This window comes from Thamnophis sirtalis, unplaced genomic scaffold (genome assembly GCF_051295495.1).
Source record: "Thamnophis sirtalis isolate CommonGarterSnake01/CBP01778 unplaced genomic scaffold, rThaSir2_p1.2 scaffold_6, whole genome shotgun sequence".
Lineage (NCBI taxonomy): Eukaryota > Metazoa > Chordata > Lepidosauria > Squamata > Natricidae > Thamnophis > Thamnophis sirtalis.
The window spans coordinates 32,257,826-32,275,299 of NW_028261386.1; the positions used below are offsets into that span (position 1 = coordinate 32,257,826).

The 17,474-nt window shown below is 40.1% G+C and overlaps 1 protein-coding gene across 4 annotated transcripts in view; it reads right to left on the minus strand.

Annotated features, from left to right (window-relative positions):
• Positions 1-17,474, minus strand: part of SPTBN1 (spectrin beta, non-erythrocytic 1) — a 179,381-nt gene that overhangs the window by 46,814 nt on the left and 115,093 nt on the right. For all 4 annotated transcript variants that reach the window (XR_015696915.1, XM_087717523.1, XM_087717524.1 and 1 more), the window contains 10 exons: positions 16,544-16,717; positions 15,677-15,768; positions 14,492-14,572; positions 10,099-10,214; positions 7,528-7,640; positions 6,996-7,183; positions 5,802-5,919; positions 2,634-2,792; positions 1,540-1,842; positions 885-1,038 (listed from right to left, as the gene is read on the minus strand). Coding sequence is in view for 3 of the 4 variants with exons in the window: in XM_087717523.1 (XP_087573649.1) it covers positions 885-1,038; positions 1,540-1,842; positions 2,634-2,792; positions 5,802-5,919; positions 6,996-7,183; positions 7,528-7,640; positions 10,099-10,214; positions 14,492-14,572; positions 15,677-15,768; positions 16,544-16,717 (1,498 nt within the window). In the remaining variant the exon portion in view is untranslated. The remainder of the gene's footprint in view (positions 1-884; positions 1,039-1,539; positions 1,843-2,633; positions 2,793-5,801; positions 5,920-6,995; positions 7,184-7,527; positions 7,641-10,098; positions 10,215-14,491; positions 14,573-15,676; positions 15,769-16,543; positions 16,718-17,474) is intronic.

The following is a 17,474-nucleotide window of genomic DNA, read 5'->3' on the forward strand; positions in this document are numbered from 1 at the left end:
TTGCAAGAGAATATTACATTACTTACACCAACAGACATAGAGAATGCTAGTTCCTTAAAATCTGGTCATAGATTTTTCAATCTAAATGATTTCAATTTAATACAAACTTCAGAAACATCTCCAAGTACAAGTTAAAGCAACTCTCTGGTGGAACTTCAGTCATCACTCTTCATTCCTCCACCACTTACTAAGATGCAAATAGACAGTCCAAGTTCTATGCATCCAAAATCTTTTCAAAACAGGGAGCAAAATAATCTATTCTTCTAAAGGGTCCTTTAAAATTTCCTTCTGTGATGTGATGAAATAAATCAGCAAACTGTAGGAAATTCTGAAGAAACCCATGTAGGGTACTTAATTATCCACAACAGTTTTTTTTTTCTTATATAAGCCAGAAAGAAAAAATGGAAAGGAAAATTTGTGAAAAATGCTGGAACTGGGGCTGGGTCACCATAATTATTAAAACTGTTTTAACACATATTTTACTGGCCAAGAAATTAAATGCTGCTCTGTAACCAGTGGTGCCAACTTTGATTAAATACATATGGTTTCATGACTGTACACATCTTATCTACATGTGTTGTTTCTGCAAATGAACATCTTATTTAAATATTGCTGTGCTTGCAGCACAGTTATAAGATGGAATAGGCATGTCCAGAAAATCTGGGTGTGTATATGTTCCCTTCCACTTGACAGTTAGCTTTTATGTACTCACTGATCTAATTTATGTGGCTGCCCAACTCACAAAAGGTGACTTATAAAGGGTGGTTATAATAACCTAATAATTGGTATCATTTACCACTTTGAACACCTAACATACATGGGGTGACAACTGGCATCTATCAATAGGTCAAGTGCACATATAAGAGTGAACCCAAGTATCTTACCTTCCCCATCTGTAGCAAATTTCTGAGCAGATGCATTAACCCCTTTCACTCGCTCAGCCTGTATGGCAATGTCGGCTTCCACAAGAGCATGTTTCTGCAACAGGTCTTCTACCCCCAAGAGATGTTTGCCATAATCTTGAGACACTAGCAACACCTGGTTATAAATAATCAATTGGGGAAAGCATAAATTCCTAATTGTTTATTTTTTTAAAAAATGCATGATATTTTTCTGATTACTGTTTCATAAATATCCCTTCTTAGATCTTTTGTGCTTGCCTAGCATGTTCCATAAAATACAAATACTTTTGCAAATGTAGAACTGAGCACTTGACCAGGTTGTAAAATAGGGCATGAGTCACTTAACAATTTCACTGCTTAGCAATAAGAGTTCCGATTCCAACTGAGTTCATAAATCAATGATTAGCTTTAGGCCCAAAGATTTAATCCAAATGTACTCTACATTCTATATACTCTATATTCTAGCCTCCTTGTCAACTCAGAGTTGAAATAATGGGAACAGTTATAACCATAGAATCTGCATATCCTTTGTGGCTACTTTTATCTCATTGGAAAATGTGAGCAGCTGCCTAAGAAATGTATAATGAAAGCTTGCTTATTTTTCTGAACACAGTTGGCATACAGTTCTGCCATTTACCTTCATCTCATCCATCCAATCCATAATATAGAGCATTTCTTGGAAGATCTTTTGCAGACCAAGATTCATCTCTAGTCGTTGCCTGCGTGCCCTTAGTAACTCCAGGAGATATTCCCACAGGCGAATCACATTATCCTTCCTTGCAGTGATGCGTTTAATATCATGATAGTTCTCTGCTTCAAGTTCCCTGGCAACAGCAACCACTGCCTGGACTCTTTCTTCATAGGCTGCAATATCTGTCTCAATAGCTTCATGTTTCTTTGTTGCAGCCTCTACAGCTGGAAGATCAAATCCAAAATTGTCCTACAAGAGGAAGCATTAAGTAGATTAGCACAATGGTATTGAGATAGTTTACCATAAAGCCTCTTATTACACTTCTGCAGTTGTCATAGGTCTACCACTGGCTTAGGATCAAGTGGCCTTGGGAGGTAGAACTTGATCAGCAACTTATTTAAAAGATTTGGTTGACCTGTGATGTTTCCCCTATCTTGTTCCTCCAATTCTCCAACTGTGGCTTATTCAATCAGGCCTTGGTGATCAAACATGGCGTAGCCATAGTATGAACCCAGTCAGTGGTGTGCCTGTATTTTTGATAGGCCAATTGACTAATCAATGATGTTAAACCACAATCTTATACCATATTTTGCATTTGAAAAATGCAAGCACAAATCCTGATCATGTGGAACGGCGGACTTGCACTCATTTTTATTAGTAAACTTTAGTCCAGTTTCTTACTTAGTCATAATTCCCTGCCCTTTATGACAAGGCTATTAACATTTCTGACATGATGATGCCACTGTAGAGTTGTCTCTCTAAATGGTCTATGATGAAGAGTTAGAATTCAGTAAGGATTGCCATTTCTGGTAGAATCTTGCATTAACATCATTTTAGACTTAATTTTCTGTAGACAAACTGCATTCTCTGATTAATAGACACTAGTGCAAGGAAGTCGTTCATAAGTAATTCAGTGTAGGTTTGTTCACAATCCTGAAGGAAATGCAGAGAAACATGTCCATCCCCCTAATGCAAGTGAGAATTATCCCTGGAGGTTAGATAGTGCGGCTTTATTTGCTTAAATTCTTTAAAAGTGTCACCTGAGAAACCAGCCGTTGGTTTTCACTTAGCCAAGTCTCCCGCATAGCTGCCTTACGGTCGAATCTGCGAGCAAGTTGTTCCAGTTTCTCCTGTCGGATGAGCTCATTACGCAATGCCAGTTCTCTTTCATGTTCAGCTTTTTCCAGTCTTTCCCAGGCCTGAGTAAATAATTAAAAAATGTGTAGTTTACACAAAGGAAAAAAATTGGGAAATGTAAATGTTTATTTCAACACTGAATCAATATTACACAATAAAGTAATAAGGCAGTTTTGGATTGCTGGTATTATTTAGGAAACCTAAGAGGCCAAGCCCTTAATGCTGATGAAAGCATTAGAAGTATCAGTTGTACCATTTACGCTCCTATAAAATAGAATAAAATCTTATTGTTTTACCTGGGAGTTTTCCTCTCTGTGGTTCATTTGAAGGGTCCTAGATTCTGCATAGCAATAGTCAGATGCTGAATGACAAAACCTTATGGCTGACTCAGAAAAAGATAGGTTTCACTTTATAAAAGGAAACCTTTCAAGGACTCATGGCTACAGTGAAAAATCTGAAAAACTGCTAAGGGAGAAAAAATTGGATAGGACATCCTTTAGTCAGGATGCTATTCTTATCTTAGCAACATATGTACTTTCCCAAGAAATGAAGAAATGCATCCTGAAAACTTTCCACACAATTACAGCAGCAAATGCCATCATAGCAATATTGCAATAAAGCAAACTGATCCAGCAGAGGAAAAACAGGACATCACATCACAAGTTCCCTGTGCAGTTAATGCTCAGCACCCTTTAATCCAAAACGTTTGGTCAAATGTCTGTTTGAAGGAAAGGCCATATAAGATATTGCATGTTTTAACAGAATGCAAACAAGAGAATCAGTCTGTTTATCAGATCTTCCTTATAAAAATAAAATAAAACAATTCTCAATTCCTAATCAGCCATCTTGGGTTCAATCTTCAGATGTCCTGCTGTTTGGAACCTAAGGATATTTAAGAACTTACAAGCAATTTCACACATGAGAAATTTACTGCTGCAATTACGCATGAAAGCAACAGCTGCCCTGAGAATTCCAGCCAGGATGAAAAGGAAATTATAAAGTGTTATCCTTCTAAAAGTACATTATCTCTACTAGATCTTGTCAAACTAGTTGCTGTTCATCTGGTTGAACCAGTAAAGTGATTAATTGTCTTCTTTTCTAGCATCTTTGTTGCAGGGCAATAAGTTTCAGTAGTTTCATTATGTACTTTTTTCCCTTTGAACATCCTTTCTCTTGTTCCTACTTGAATGGGGAGTTTGCCTGGGCAAGGGAAGTCATGTAGGAGCATATTCTTCCTATTCATCCCAACACTCTTTTTCCATAACAGCCTTCCTGAAAACTATTCTCTGCAGCAGGTGATAGAGTACAGGCCAATTTTCATTTTTAAATTATAAATGGCTTCATTTTGATAAAGCTAAACGTGCATAGACTCAAGGAAACCAAATGATAATTTTAAAATAATGCATATTCAGTGTCCTGTATTTATAGCAATAGCACTTAGGCTTATATACCGCTTTATAGTGCTTTATAGTCCTCTCTAAGTGGTTTACAAGTCAGCATATTGCCCCCAACAATCTGGCTCCTCGTTTTACCCAATTTAACCTTGTGGAAGACAGACTAGAGTACATGATAATATCCAGAAGCAAGGCCAGGACAAGTCACATAAACACTTCTATAGTTCACAAAAATGACTTCCATTTTGTGATTAGGTTCTTGCATTCTCCATAAAAATCTAAGTCAGATATTTACTCCCTAGTGGCCTGTGTATGACAGACATCCTCTAGGGCAGTGTTTTGCAACCTCATCTGCTTTAAGATGTGTGGACTTCAATTCCTAGAATTCCCCAGATAGCATGGGGAATTCTGGGAGTTGGAAGTCCACATATCTTAAAGCTGCTGAGATTGGAAAAACGCTGTTCTAGGAATACCTCCTTTCTTCCATATTAAGTAAGAATACTGGGAAACTCAGTGGGAAGGGATGTGTGAAGAAGCAGAGATGAATCAGGACAGCTAATCCCAATAGTGGTTGCTAGAAAAGTCACTTTGAAAAGAAGACTGTGAGGTTGGGCTATCGCCTTATATTGATCTCCCCCCCAAAAATGTGGATCGAGAAACAAGAATTTCATTATACCATTCCTCTATTTTTGGTTTTGTTCGCCTACCACTATGTCTGGCTCCATTTTGTCTCAGGAAAAAAAATCATTTTAGCATGCACTTAATTTGGTTTTGCATTACTGAAAAAAAAAGACTGCCCTGGCAATTGGATACTTTGTTTCTTATTCCTCTTCTAACAACCAGGATATGTCATATTTTTTGCTCCATAAGATGCATTCCCTCCCTCCCAAGTGGGTGGAAATGTCTGTGTATCTTTGGTGAATAGCCGCCGTGCTGCAGTAATGGGGTCCTTTTACAGTGCTGAATCCTGCCTCTTCTGCCTTTGTCATTGCCCGCCTCGTCTGTCTCTTTTCTGCAGTACAGGAGTCAATAGGCAGAGCTGGCACATGAGAAGATACCTATCTGTAGTCTCTCAGGCTCTGCCTGATATTTTTTTTCTTGTTTTCCTCCTCTAAACGTAGTGTGCCTTATGGTCATGTGCATATTATGGAACAAAAAATATGGTATATGCTAACCTGGTACACTGCAGATGTGGTGAACTAATTCCTACTATATTTAAAAAAAAATATTTTAGATTAAAAAAATGGTTTGTTTATTCATATTCTGCCTTTATTATTTTTCTAAATAATTCAAGGCAGCAAACATGCTAATACTCCTATTTTCCTCAAAACAACAACAACCATGGAAGATGAGTTGTGCTGAGAGCGTGACTGACCCTAGTCACCCACAGCTGGTTTTCATTCACAGGTAAGACAAGAACTCAGAACTTCACCGTTTCCAGCCTGGTGATCAAAACCAAACTGGCTTAATTAATAGACAAGAATTAAATAGCCTGTGCTATCTAAGGATTTTTGATAGTTTAAGTCCAAACCATTTGGAAGTCACAATATGTTGTTGCGTTATATACTAGAAGTCCTATCCAGGATTACTGTTAAGTCTTCAAAGTCCTGATCATCCCACAGTTCAGTTAGTAGCACTGGGAGAACAAATCGATTAAAATTTTATATAAGTATTTACCTTGTTGATATCTGAGATGAGTTTTCCTTCTCTGGGCATATACACTTTTTGATTGTTAGCCCTCATTTTACTCTGGATGGTGAAAAGCAATACTTCCAGATTTCCTTTTTCTGTGAATCTGAAAAGAAAGCAGTGTGGGTAAAATCCAGGGGCATATATTAACTCTGCAAAGAAACAATAGGGTATTTCCATCTATATATGTGGATGCTTCAGATGAACAGTTATTGTAACCATATTAATCTATTCTGGCAAAATAAATAAATAAGGAATTGGTAACAAGGCACATGATGCATAAAACTACTAACAACTAGTTCAAATGACACTTCACATATTTATCTACCTGCTCTTGAAAGAAGCAAACCAAATTCTTTTCATATTTTCTTGCAACACTCAAATTTTTAATATTTTTTCTCTTGAATTAAAGAGTTAGCAAATTTGCAACCTAAATACCTTCTTACTATGTTAATGGTGAAGTCCCCAGTTAGCAGAATCAGGTACTTTAAGCATTTCAAAAGTGAAAATAATAGAAAGTGAAATAGATTGCTAAGATGATTTATTGCTATTATATGAATTATTTTGGATTAGACATAGTTATATGTTTTTATATTCCTTCCTGCAATTGGCAGTCACTTTTGGTTGTACATCTGCTCGTAGTCTGTGTTGCTTATACATTGCAATAGAGGCAAACACCCTTATTTCTAAGATAAAATCATGCATGCTCATGGCTCAGGTCGCTTACAGCCCTGGGGTCTTAGCTGCAGTCATACCAAGTGGATGGAGAAGGACTTTTACACTTAACTAACATGAAATGAGCAAAATACTTAGTTTAATGTAATTCTTCCCAAAAGAAAACAAAAAAGACAGTGGTACAGTGGTTAAGGCATTGGATTAGACACAGAGAGACTTAGTTCACCCTTAGCTATGGAAACTCACTGGGTGACTTTGGCCCAAGTCACTCTCTCTCAGCCCAATCCCACCAATGGGGTTGCTTCTGTGGGGAAAATAGGAGGGAGCACGTTGAGTTCCTGGATGAACAGTATAAATCTAGTATTTCACCAGGAAAACATCACTAGATTCTAATTGTCTAAGATTAACACATACAAATTGCCAGATGATTCCTGTTGTTTATTACACTGGGATTAATTAATTCTTCTCTCCCAACCCAAAAATAATGATATGGTAAATAAATCGTACTTGGACGGTTTTTCCACTGTGCGGTAGGTATTGAATGCTTGTAGCTGTTGCTGCACACCTATCAGTGAGTTAGCAAACTTGCGATTGTTCAGAATGATAATGGTTTGTTCAATCCACTCAAGGAGATCAGAGGCAAGAGACTCATATTTCTCAATCATCTTCTCGGTTTCAATTGCATTGTCAAGCACCTGTAACAAGCAGTTCAAGGCAGAGAGATAAGGGTCAGACTTCTTCAGACAAAAACTGTGGCAATATAAAGATATGGTGTTTACGTCTACGAGTTTGTATGTTCATGCAATGTATTTCACAGCAATCCAAAACAAGTGGGCAAATGAAATTTTAAAAATTGGGACTGCAGAGATAATGGATAACAAAAATGCACCTGCCCAAATAAAATGGTAGCATTCTTAAGAGTATTTAAAAGGGAATAACTAAATTGTGGCATTAAAATTTGCATAATGAAACTAAGTAAGCCTGCAAGAAAAACAGATAAGCATGCTACATTCCATTTTTAAACCCTTAAGATGAGTACCTTTCCAATTCGCTTTCCTTCAACAGCTAAGGCTTTCATCTTAGAAAAATAGTGGTAATATGTTACCACATAGGTGATAATGGACTTTTCATCTGGATGGTCAACACTAATATCTGAAAAGCAAACAAGAATCATTTTAATTCAGAGCTGGATAACCATAGGATCGTGTTGAAGATTCACTGATGCAAGGATCAGGAATTCAATCAGACAAGGCACTGAGAATAAATCAAATACAGAGTTTCATACAACCCATTTTCATACTGCAATGTCACGATATTCAGAATTTCTCATATACTGATATTCTAGCCGTGGTGGCGCAGAGGTTAAATGCAGCACTGCAGGCTACTTCAGCTGACTGCAGTTCTGCAGTTCGGCTGTTCAAATCTCACCGGCTCAGGGTTGACTCAGCCTTCCATCCTTCCAAGGTGGGTAAAATGAGGACCCGGATTGTTGGGGGCAATATGCTGACTCTGTAAACCGCTTAGAGAGGGCTGAAAGCCCTATGAAGCGGTATATAAGTCTAACTGCTATTGCTAGCCTTTGCTCCCATGTTTTTTTCTCTCATATTTTATATTTACAAGCATATAAAGTTGGTGAGACAGAAGAAGTGACAAGATTAATGACTTGGAATACAAATACCACACTTCCCAATCCGGACTCCAATACTTAAGCACCATTAAGTGTGTTTTCTTGCCCTTCTCCAGAGTATTAATAGCAGAAGATAAAGGTAGGGAAACACAAATCACAGTCTTATCAAAAAACAAAATGTATTTTTACAGATATGATGGGCTGAGAGTCTGAGCTAAACTTAAACCGCTGACTTTGGCTGGTGTAATGTTTAGTATAATGTTCTGTTTTAGCTTTCATTACGAGTGCTGGAGTTGAAAATTTAAAATTAAATCTTGACTGATTCCTTGGTTTGATATTTACTTGGACTCTATGATTTGCCTGAAAAAGCAGTTGATCATCTTACACACAGATAACAGAATGAAAGGCAGACTTCCATCAGGATATAGGTCCGTGATGGTGAACCTATGGCACGCACGCCCAAGTGGCATGCGAAGCCATGTCGCCCAGCACGTGCGGCCTTGCCTGCTTGTCTTCCAGGTTTCCTGATGCCCCTGCGTGCACGACAATCAGCTGTCCTTCGTGAGCGCAGCAGTGCTGAAAACCAGTATGCACATGCACACTGGCCAGGTGATTATTGGATGTGCATGCGCGCCAGAACCCAGGAGTTTGGCTTTTCTGGAGTGTGATCCCTTTGCATGTGCATCAATGCCGAAAACCAGCCTGTGCATCAGTGGTGGGTTTCAATTTTTTTTAGAACCTCTTCTGTGGGTGTGGCCTGCTTGTGTGAATGCTTGCTGGCCCATGTGACTGGGTAGGAATGGCTTGCTGGCCATGTGACTGGGTGGGAGGGTCTTGGCAGTCATGTGACTGGATGGGCGTGGGCAACTTGTAAAATGTGGTGAAACTCACTTAACAACGCTCTTGCTTAGCAACCAAAATGTTGGCTCAGGAACTCTGGCATTGAAGTGTGCAAGTCTTAAAGCTGTCAAGTTACAAGACCCCGTCATCCCTAACCCTTTAGAAAAAAAAACCCAGGGGTGTTCAAACTTAAAAGCTTTAAGACTTGTGGACTTCAACTCTCAGAATTCCTCTTCTCGCTCTTCATCTTGATTATGTGCGGACAGGCGGGGGGAGGGAGCTGGAACTGGTTCTAAATGGCACTGTAGATTTGTGGAACCTCTTCTATAGAAGAGGTTAGAACTGGCAGGAACCCGCCCCTGCTGTGCATGCACGCTGGTCAGCTGATTGTCAGGCGTACATGTGTGCTAGAACCAGGAAGTTTGGCTTTTCTGGAGCATGGCCCTGACGAGCGCAAATGTGATATTTCTGTGCGACCTTTTCGGCACTTTGTGCAGAAAAAATTCGCCATCACTGATATAGGTAATCCTCAATTTACAACCTTTCATTAACAGTCAAAATTATAACACCTTGGAAAAAATGATTCATGATCTGTACTCACTCTATCACACCATCTCTGATGTTACATGAACTCAATACAGGTGCTTGGCAACCAATTTGCATTTAGGTCCGGTTGCAATGTCCTATGGTTCCGGGATCACTATTTGCTACCTTTTTTGCTGCTTTCCAGCAAAAAATATGACACTGGGGAAGCTGGATTTGCTTAATAATTACATGATTAGTTTAATGACTATGGTAATTCACTTAACAACTACTATAAAATTGTTATATAATCAGATCCGATTCAACCTATGATTGCAATGATTTATAGTGGAAATTCTGGTCTCAACTGTGGTTATAAGTTAAGGATTACTAGTAAGGCAATCTGTGTAACTCAGTGAATGTAACAGAAAAATGGATTTGTTATCTGCCTCTAAAAATTATATTACCTTCCAATGAGCTCTCCCTCTGAGTTTTGTCACATTTTGTTAAACACATTTGGTTTAGAGATTAAAGAATTTGGAAATGAGGTTTTGCTGGCTACAAATGAGGCAGTGGATACAGGAAAACTAACATAACAGTGTTACTGTGAAAAGTTCTTACCTTCAGGATCCAGGAGTTTAGTAAGGCCAAGGTGTTGCTCTGCCAGGTTAAAAGCATTCTGCAGATTGTAGTGTGCATTTGATTTCTTCAGCTTATCAAAATCAATTAAATCAGGCCTAAGAATGTAAAATATATTTACCTAAATTTGTCCTGTATTATGCAGGAATATTAGCAAAGGAATCAGACAGATAAAGAATCAAAGTCAGTAAGAAATGAGACACGGAATACACTTTTAAACAGAGGCAGACTCATCTATATCACCTCTGGGGCAGAGAAAAGTACCCCAATACATACTAATCAAGAAGAATAATTCCACAAATGGAGAGGGTGGGGGATATGATACTGTGACATGAGAGAAAAATGACTTGTGAAAGATAAAATGCATGTATATACAGGCTGGAGCATGCAACTGAAGCAAACGAGCAAGGATGAAGTCTAAAATCAATCATTTGCCTCTGAACTATCTTAGGAGCAGACAGCAAAAGGGTTTTATATATGCAATTTCTCAGCCAAATTACCGATTGCAGTCTTTTAACGTTATTTCAATCATATTGCTTTTGTTTTTATTTTTAAATAATTACCTTATTATACAGGCCAAAACTGAACACAGCAAAAAAGATATGATGATGTACGGACTACTATTACATGAGAATCAAAAGCACCAAAAAGGCACCCCTCAAATATACGATAGCTCCTTGAGATGGGGAGTACGGTCAGTTCTTGGCGGACAAAGTTGCTCGGTTTCGATCGGAACTGGACTCCACCCCCGCAGATCCAGCCGAGACACAGGGGAATGACTTGGTAGACCATCTCTGGGTTGAGTTTCAGGATGTTGCCTCCGGGGATGTGGACAAGGCTATGCGAGCTGTGAGTTCCTCCACCTGCATACTGGACCCGTGTCCCTCTTGGCTGACTGCCAACAGCAGAGAGGTGACACGAGGCTGGATCCAGGCGGTTGTTACCGCCTCTCTTCGGGAGGGACACCTCCCCACCGCGCTTAAGGCGGCGGTGGTGAGGCCCCTCCTGAAGAAACCGTCCTTGGATCCAGCAGTTCTTAATAACTATCGTCCAGTCTCCAACCTCCCCTTTGTGGGGAAGGTTGTTGAGAAGGTGGTGGCCTTACAGCTTCAGCGTACCTTGGAGGAAGCTAACTATCTTGACCCCTTCCAGTCTGGCTTCAGGCCCGGTTACAGCACTGAAACCGCTTTGGTCGCATTGACCGATGATCTCTGGAGAGCCAGAGATGGAGGCTATGCGTCCATCCTGGTTCTCCTTGACCTCTCAGCGGCTTTCGATACCATCGACCATGGTATCCTTCTGCGACGACTGCGGGAGGTGGGGGTGGGCGGCACTGTTTTACAGTGGTTCTCCTCCTACCTCTCGGACAGGTCGCAGTCGGTGTTGGTGGGGAGGGAGAGATCGTCCCCGAGGCCCCTAACCTGTGGGGTGCCGCAGGGCTCGGTCCTGTCCCCCCTGCTATTTAACATATACATGAAACCGCTGGGCGAGATCATTCGGAGGCACGGGATTAAGTACCACCAATATGCGGACGATACACAGCTGTATCTGTCCGCCCCATGCCAACTCAATGAAGCGGTGGACGTGATGAACCGGGGCCTTGAGGCTGTTAAAGACTGGATGAGAGCTAACAAACTGGTGCTCAACCCAGAAAAGACCGAGTGGCTGTTGTGTTTTCCTCCCAAAAATTCGGCTAACGTTCCATCAATCAGGCTGGGGGGGGGCAAAATTTATACCCCTCAGACAGGGTCCGCAACTTGGGAGTCCTCCTGGATCCACAGCTGAGTTTTTGACCACCATTTGTCGGCTGTGACCAGGGGGGCATTTGCCCAGGTTCGCCTGGTGCGCCAGTTGCGGCCCTACCTGAACCGGGAGGCTCTCACAACAATCACTCGAGCCCTTGTGATCTCTAGGCTGGAATACTGCAATGTGCTCTACATGGGGCTGCCCTTGAAGAGCATCCGGCGACTTCAGCTAGTTCAGAACGCGGCCGCGCGAGTGATCATGGGCGCACCACGGTTCGCCCATATAACACCGATCCTCCGTGAGCTGCGCTGGCTACCTGTTGATCGTCGGGTGCACTTCAAGGTCTTACTTACCACCTATAAAGCGCTCCATGGTAGTGGATCTGGCTATTTGAGAGACCGCCTCCTGCCAATTACCTCCCTGCGTTCCATCAGATCGCACAGGGTAGGCCTCCTCCGAATTCCATCCGCCAGTCAGTGCCGACTGGCGACTACGCGGAGGAGAGCCTTCTCAGTTGCAGCTCCGACGCTATGGAACACCCTCCCCGTGGAGATCCGCACCCTCACCACAGTCCAGGCCTTCCGCACAGCCCTCAAGATCTGGCTATCCCGTCAGGCCTGGGGATAGGATTTATTCTCACCCCGCTCGAATGTTGAGTGAATGTTGTGTTTTTATGGTTAATTTCTTTATTCACATTTTTTTTTCTTTTAAGTCTTGTCTTGCACTCCCTTCCCCCCATTGTTGTAAGCCGCCCTGAGTCCCCTCAGGGAAAAGGGCGGCATATAAATGCTCATTAAAATCTAAATCTAAATCTAAATGGGCTCTGACTCTTTTATGCTTGCATAAACATGTGATTATAAGGTATATATATTGATATATACTGAGACCTCATCTATCAAACAGGGTCTGGGTGTACAAAGGGTAGCTCTGCCTGTTTTGGTGTAGCAGACTGCTAGTTACTGGTGTATCACCTGTTTTCCAGGACAGAATGGCAGCTATTACACAATTGCTGGTATTTGGAAAAAGGATTCACACTACCACAACCCATGTTGTTTTTACTGATAAACTCTGGTAAGAAAGATCGATTTTAAAAAATTTATAGCCATCTCCTGGTAAAGCACATGTCTATGGGAATTTTTCCTTCTCCCCTTTTGAGAGAGAGAAATCAACCTGACAATTAGATAAATAAAATCTAATTTCATTTTTTTAAAAAGAGAAAAATATATTTAAAAATTAGCTTTATGTAGTCATAAGCTAAACTTTCAATGATAAAGATTAAAAAAATGCAATGATTTAAATCTCAAACAGCACCTTAAAAGGCAATCTCTTATAGAAAAAAGTGAAGGAAAATATAAGCCTCTGGAGTAAATGCTGGTCTGCTAGTAATTTGAATGTGACTTTGCTCTAATCAGGTTTCAAGTTGCAGAAAACAAACAATTCCTGGGCATTTACAGAGAAAATAAATACCAGGACAGAATATTCAACTTTAAGCATACTGGACAAAGAGAAAGTAAAAATTAATTTTATGAATTTATGAATAGCTAACAGGTTTTTATGTAAGCTTTCAAAGATGGCAATTTTCCTGAAAAAGATTTTCCTCTATTTCAATTAGTCCTGAAGATCTTTTTCAACTCCTTGAGAGTCCACAACTAAGTCTGATGCTGTTGGGGAGATATAATGAACCTTGTTTCTCTTCTCAGCCTGTTTCCAATTTCTGCCTTTCTTTTTTTTAAAAAACAGAAATCGTTTTTCTCTCCAACAAAAAGGGGTGTGTCCGTGTGAATTGCTCTGTATATGTGATCTCTAGCTCTGTCTCATTCAGACTTCAGTATGCTTAAAGCAGTGGTGGTTTGCTCTTACCATTGTTACCGGTACACTAGTCGTGGTCTGTTGGTGCACACATCGGACGTGTGCTGTTCATGTGCCTGATGTGTGCTGCCCACCCATCCACCGCTTCTGCAACAACCAGCTGCTTGTTGGGGCTCCCGCAGGTGCCACACACTGTGCGCACTTTGACGTTTGCCATAGAAACAGCTATAGAGCGCGGGCGAGCGGGCCAAACGAGCCACCACACCTTTACACTCTCAGCTGCTCCCAGCCACTACCAGTACTGCCATACCGGGCCATACCCGCAGCAACCACCTCTGGCTTAAAGGCATATCAATTCTGAAGGACTGAGAATTGTATCAAAGAACGTGAGGTGGATACTTGCTTGCCCATACAACGTATACCTATTTCATATATATTTACAGAGTAGCTTGATCAAAAACACACAGTACATGTTCCAATAAGATCAAGGGAAAAGGACAGAAGTGCCAAATTGCAGCAGATAGGATACATCTCTGCAATACAATCCTAAGCACCTGAATGTAAGCCTCACTAAATATAGGTTTATTTCCATGTTTTCATGCACAAGATGGGGCTATTAGCATTTGTTCCAGGGTAAGGAAAATTACAGAATTAAGTTTTCAAAAAAGTGGTCTGGAATGAAGTCTGAAGAGGCAGACAGAGATGGAGAAATGCAGATTTCTCAGAAAGGAGATCTAGAACTTTCGGTTTCCATGAAATAGAATTCTGCATCATTGGTTCAGTGCTTAAAACTCTCGCAAACATTTCATCAAATGCCCACCTGTGTTTATGGATTAGTGCGTTGAAAGCCATGCCGTCCCTCCAGCTGGTGGTGAAGTTGTGAATGTTGACGTTGGGATAGCTGACACAACAAAGGACCAAAGGAAAAACAAAAGAAAACTCAATCAGTATAGGTTTAATGCTTGGAGACATGAAAAATGATAATAACCAGCTGCTTAAGGTACCAGATGTACTACTCAAGCACTCCCAAAGTATCTGCAGTCTTTTTCAAGTCAAGTCCTAAAAATGAAAACAGTATTTGTCCTCCCGGATAATGTCCAAGCCATCCTGTTTAAATATATCAATTAAAAGTCAGGAAGGATTCTGTTGCTGAATTTATTATGAACTTATTGACCACAAAGAAAATTGAATTATCATGAACCAGGAAATGCTCTGAAGCACTGATATCATTGTATATGAAAAGAGGATGAGCAGGGGATTACTGAAGTTTGCAGGAGCGTGAGGAGCCAGGTGAGAAAGGAGATCCCACAGAGAGGGACGCAAGCAAATGCCAGGACCAACACCATAAGTCTTTGGTGAGCTGCCAACTTGTGCAGCCTAGACAAGATGACTGATTCATGCCAAACTAGAAGCAAGAGGTTGGAACAAGGTTCTAGAACAAAACACCAAGAGAAGTAAGTGCAGCAGTTTTTCCTAAAACTGCCCATGTAGTGACACCTGCCCCATGGTTATCATACTTTAAGCATTAGTCTAATTAATCCCAATTGCCTTTAATACTGGCCATATTAAAGTCAATTGGAACTTCAGAAGATAGGTCTCATCCCAATCAGGGTACCAAGTGCCTCATAAGAAACCTGTGCTTCCAAAATTGCAAAATGTGGCAGGCTGAGGGAGATATAATGTGCAACTATCTAAATTATGTACCTCATAATTGTTGCTTGAGCAATAGCAGTAGCATTAACCATAGTACCTACAAAATATCGTGGGTCAGTTCACAGTGCTGCCAAAACATCACAAGATATGACATTCCATTGGATCATAATATATTATTATAAAAATATTAGCACATGCTTTTAAGTGGAATCCTTTACTTAATCGGGTCACTCTTTTCCAGAAAAGATATATGCACATAACTGCACACGTGCACACTCATTCACTCACACACACCTCCATTGCTACAGAATGCTGTATGGAAAATCTAGATGATCATTCAGTTCAAACTCACCCAGCTGTCTTCATCTGGCACCACAGGAGTAAGGCATCTTTAGCAGATTTCTTTTCTTTGTTATCTTCTGTTTCAACACTGATGTCCTGAATCTGGAAAGTCACAGGACAGTTATGACAGTGATGAAAAAGTAATTTTGCAATAACCAATCTCCACAAGTTTTTAAAGAAAAGTAAAGCTGAATTATGACCATAAGCACAGTTGCAGTTTTATTTAATGACCATATCACTCAACAAGAAGTTGCCTGTCCCAACTATGGTAAATAAATAAGGACTACCTCTATGGAGCAACAAGACAGATTTTGTTGCAAACAGGATCTATTAAATATTAAACGCCATGTATTTATGTTGTTTGGAGTGACATGACAAACTGAGATTTGTCAAAAACTGAAACAAAGGTTTCTGAATTCTTCCTCCCAGTTGCTGAAGGGAAGGAATGTAACACAAGAAGGTACACAACATTAGCTCATTTTCATCGCAACTGAAGCAATATTTTATCCAAAGACTTTTGTGAGACTTTTGACTGAGAATGATTCAGTTACCATGGAAATACCATTGATTTCCATGTGGTCTCATTTGATTTAAGATGCTGAATTTTGTTGGGTGGTACCCATGCCTTTCCAACAGGTTTAAACCCTTGACCTGATTTATATAACTCTAAAATAAAATGGCAAGAATAAACATGGTTGCTCTTATCCAAAAGGAGATGAGAAATGTTCAAAATAGAAAGGTAAATAACTAAATATAAACACTGTACATTTACAAAAAGTGATACATTAGAGCTTTGTATGTGAAGAAGTAGACGGGAAACAACGCAGCTAGAAACATAAGCCAAATGCCATTACAGTATAGATGATTCTGCATTTACCTGGAATCTCAGTATAATTGTCCAAATAAGTCCAAGGGTTAGCCTGTGATTTCCATCCACAATATCATGAGATCCCATGTTTTCAAGATGCACTCGCTGTTCTTTCAGAAACTGGAGAGCTTTGTCAACGTTTTCCAAGCAATGGATTCGCATCCTTCCCTTTGTTGGTTTGGGCTACATGGGACATTTTTAAAAATGAGGAAAAGAAGTAATAATGAAAAGGTAGTAAAGGCTTCATTATTTTAAGGAGATGTTATTATCAACTCTATCTCCCAGTGATTGTCAGACTTGGCAATTTTAAGATGAATGGACTTCAATTCCCAGAATTCCACAACCAGCACGCTATGATGTAGCAGGCTTCCCTATTCACTATTACAGATAAAACCATTTAGTTGCTGGCCATTAGAACAAGGGCCTTCTCAGTATTGGCATCCCAGCTAGGAACACCCTTCCTGAAGAGGCTAACCTGGAATATATTTTTCAGTAGCTGGTAAAGTATTGTTCGTTCTCCCAGTTAATGTATGGTGTTCAAAAATTGTTCTGAAACAATTACAAAGAAACGCTAAGAATTTCAGTGTTATTATTGCTAATTTTGTTCAACTATTTAGCTGGCTGTGTGGTACAGAGAATAAAATATTAATTCATTCAAGGGGCCATGTTTTATTATATTAAATTTTATTAAATGACTAAACCATAATGTTGAATGGACAAAACTTCAGCCCCCCCAAAAGATAAATAATGCCAAATCAAACTTTTTGTTCTGTGGGCTCACCAAACACTGAATGGGTGCATATGATGCTGGTTACGTTTAAGGAAAACATCCTGTTTTTATGTTTCTGTACTCACATTCCTTGCAGTGGTGAGAAAGTGCTAAACAAGCAAATAGAGCTTTGCATGCATGCAGTAATGAGAACTGGTAAGAGTCCAAGGA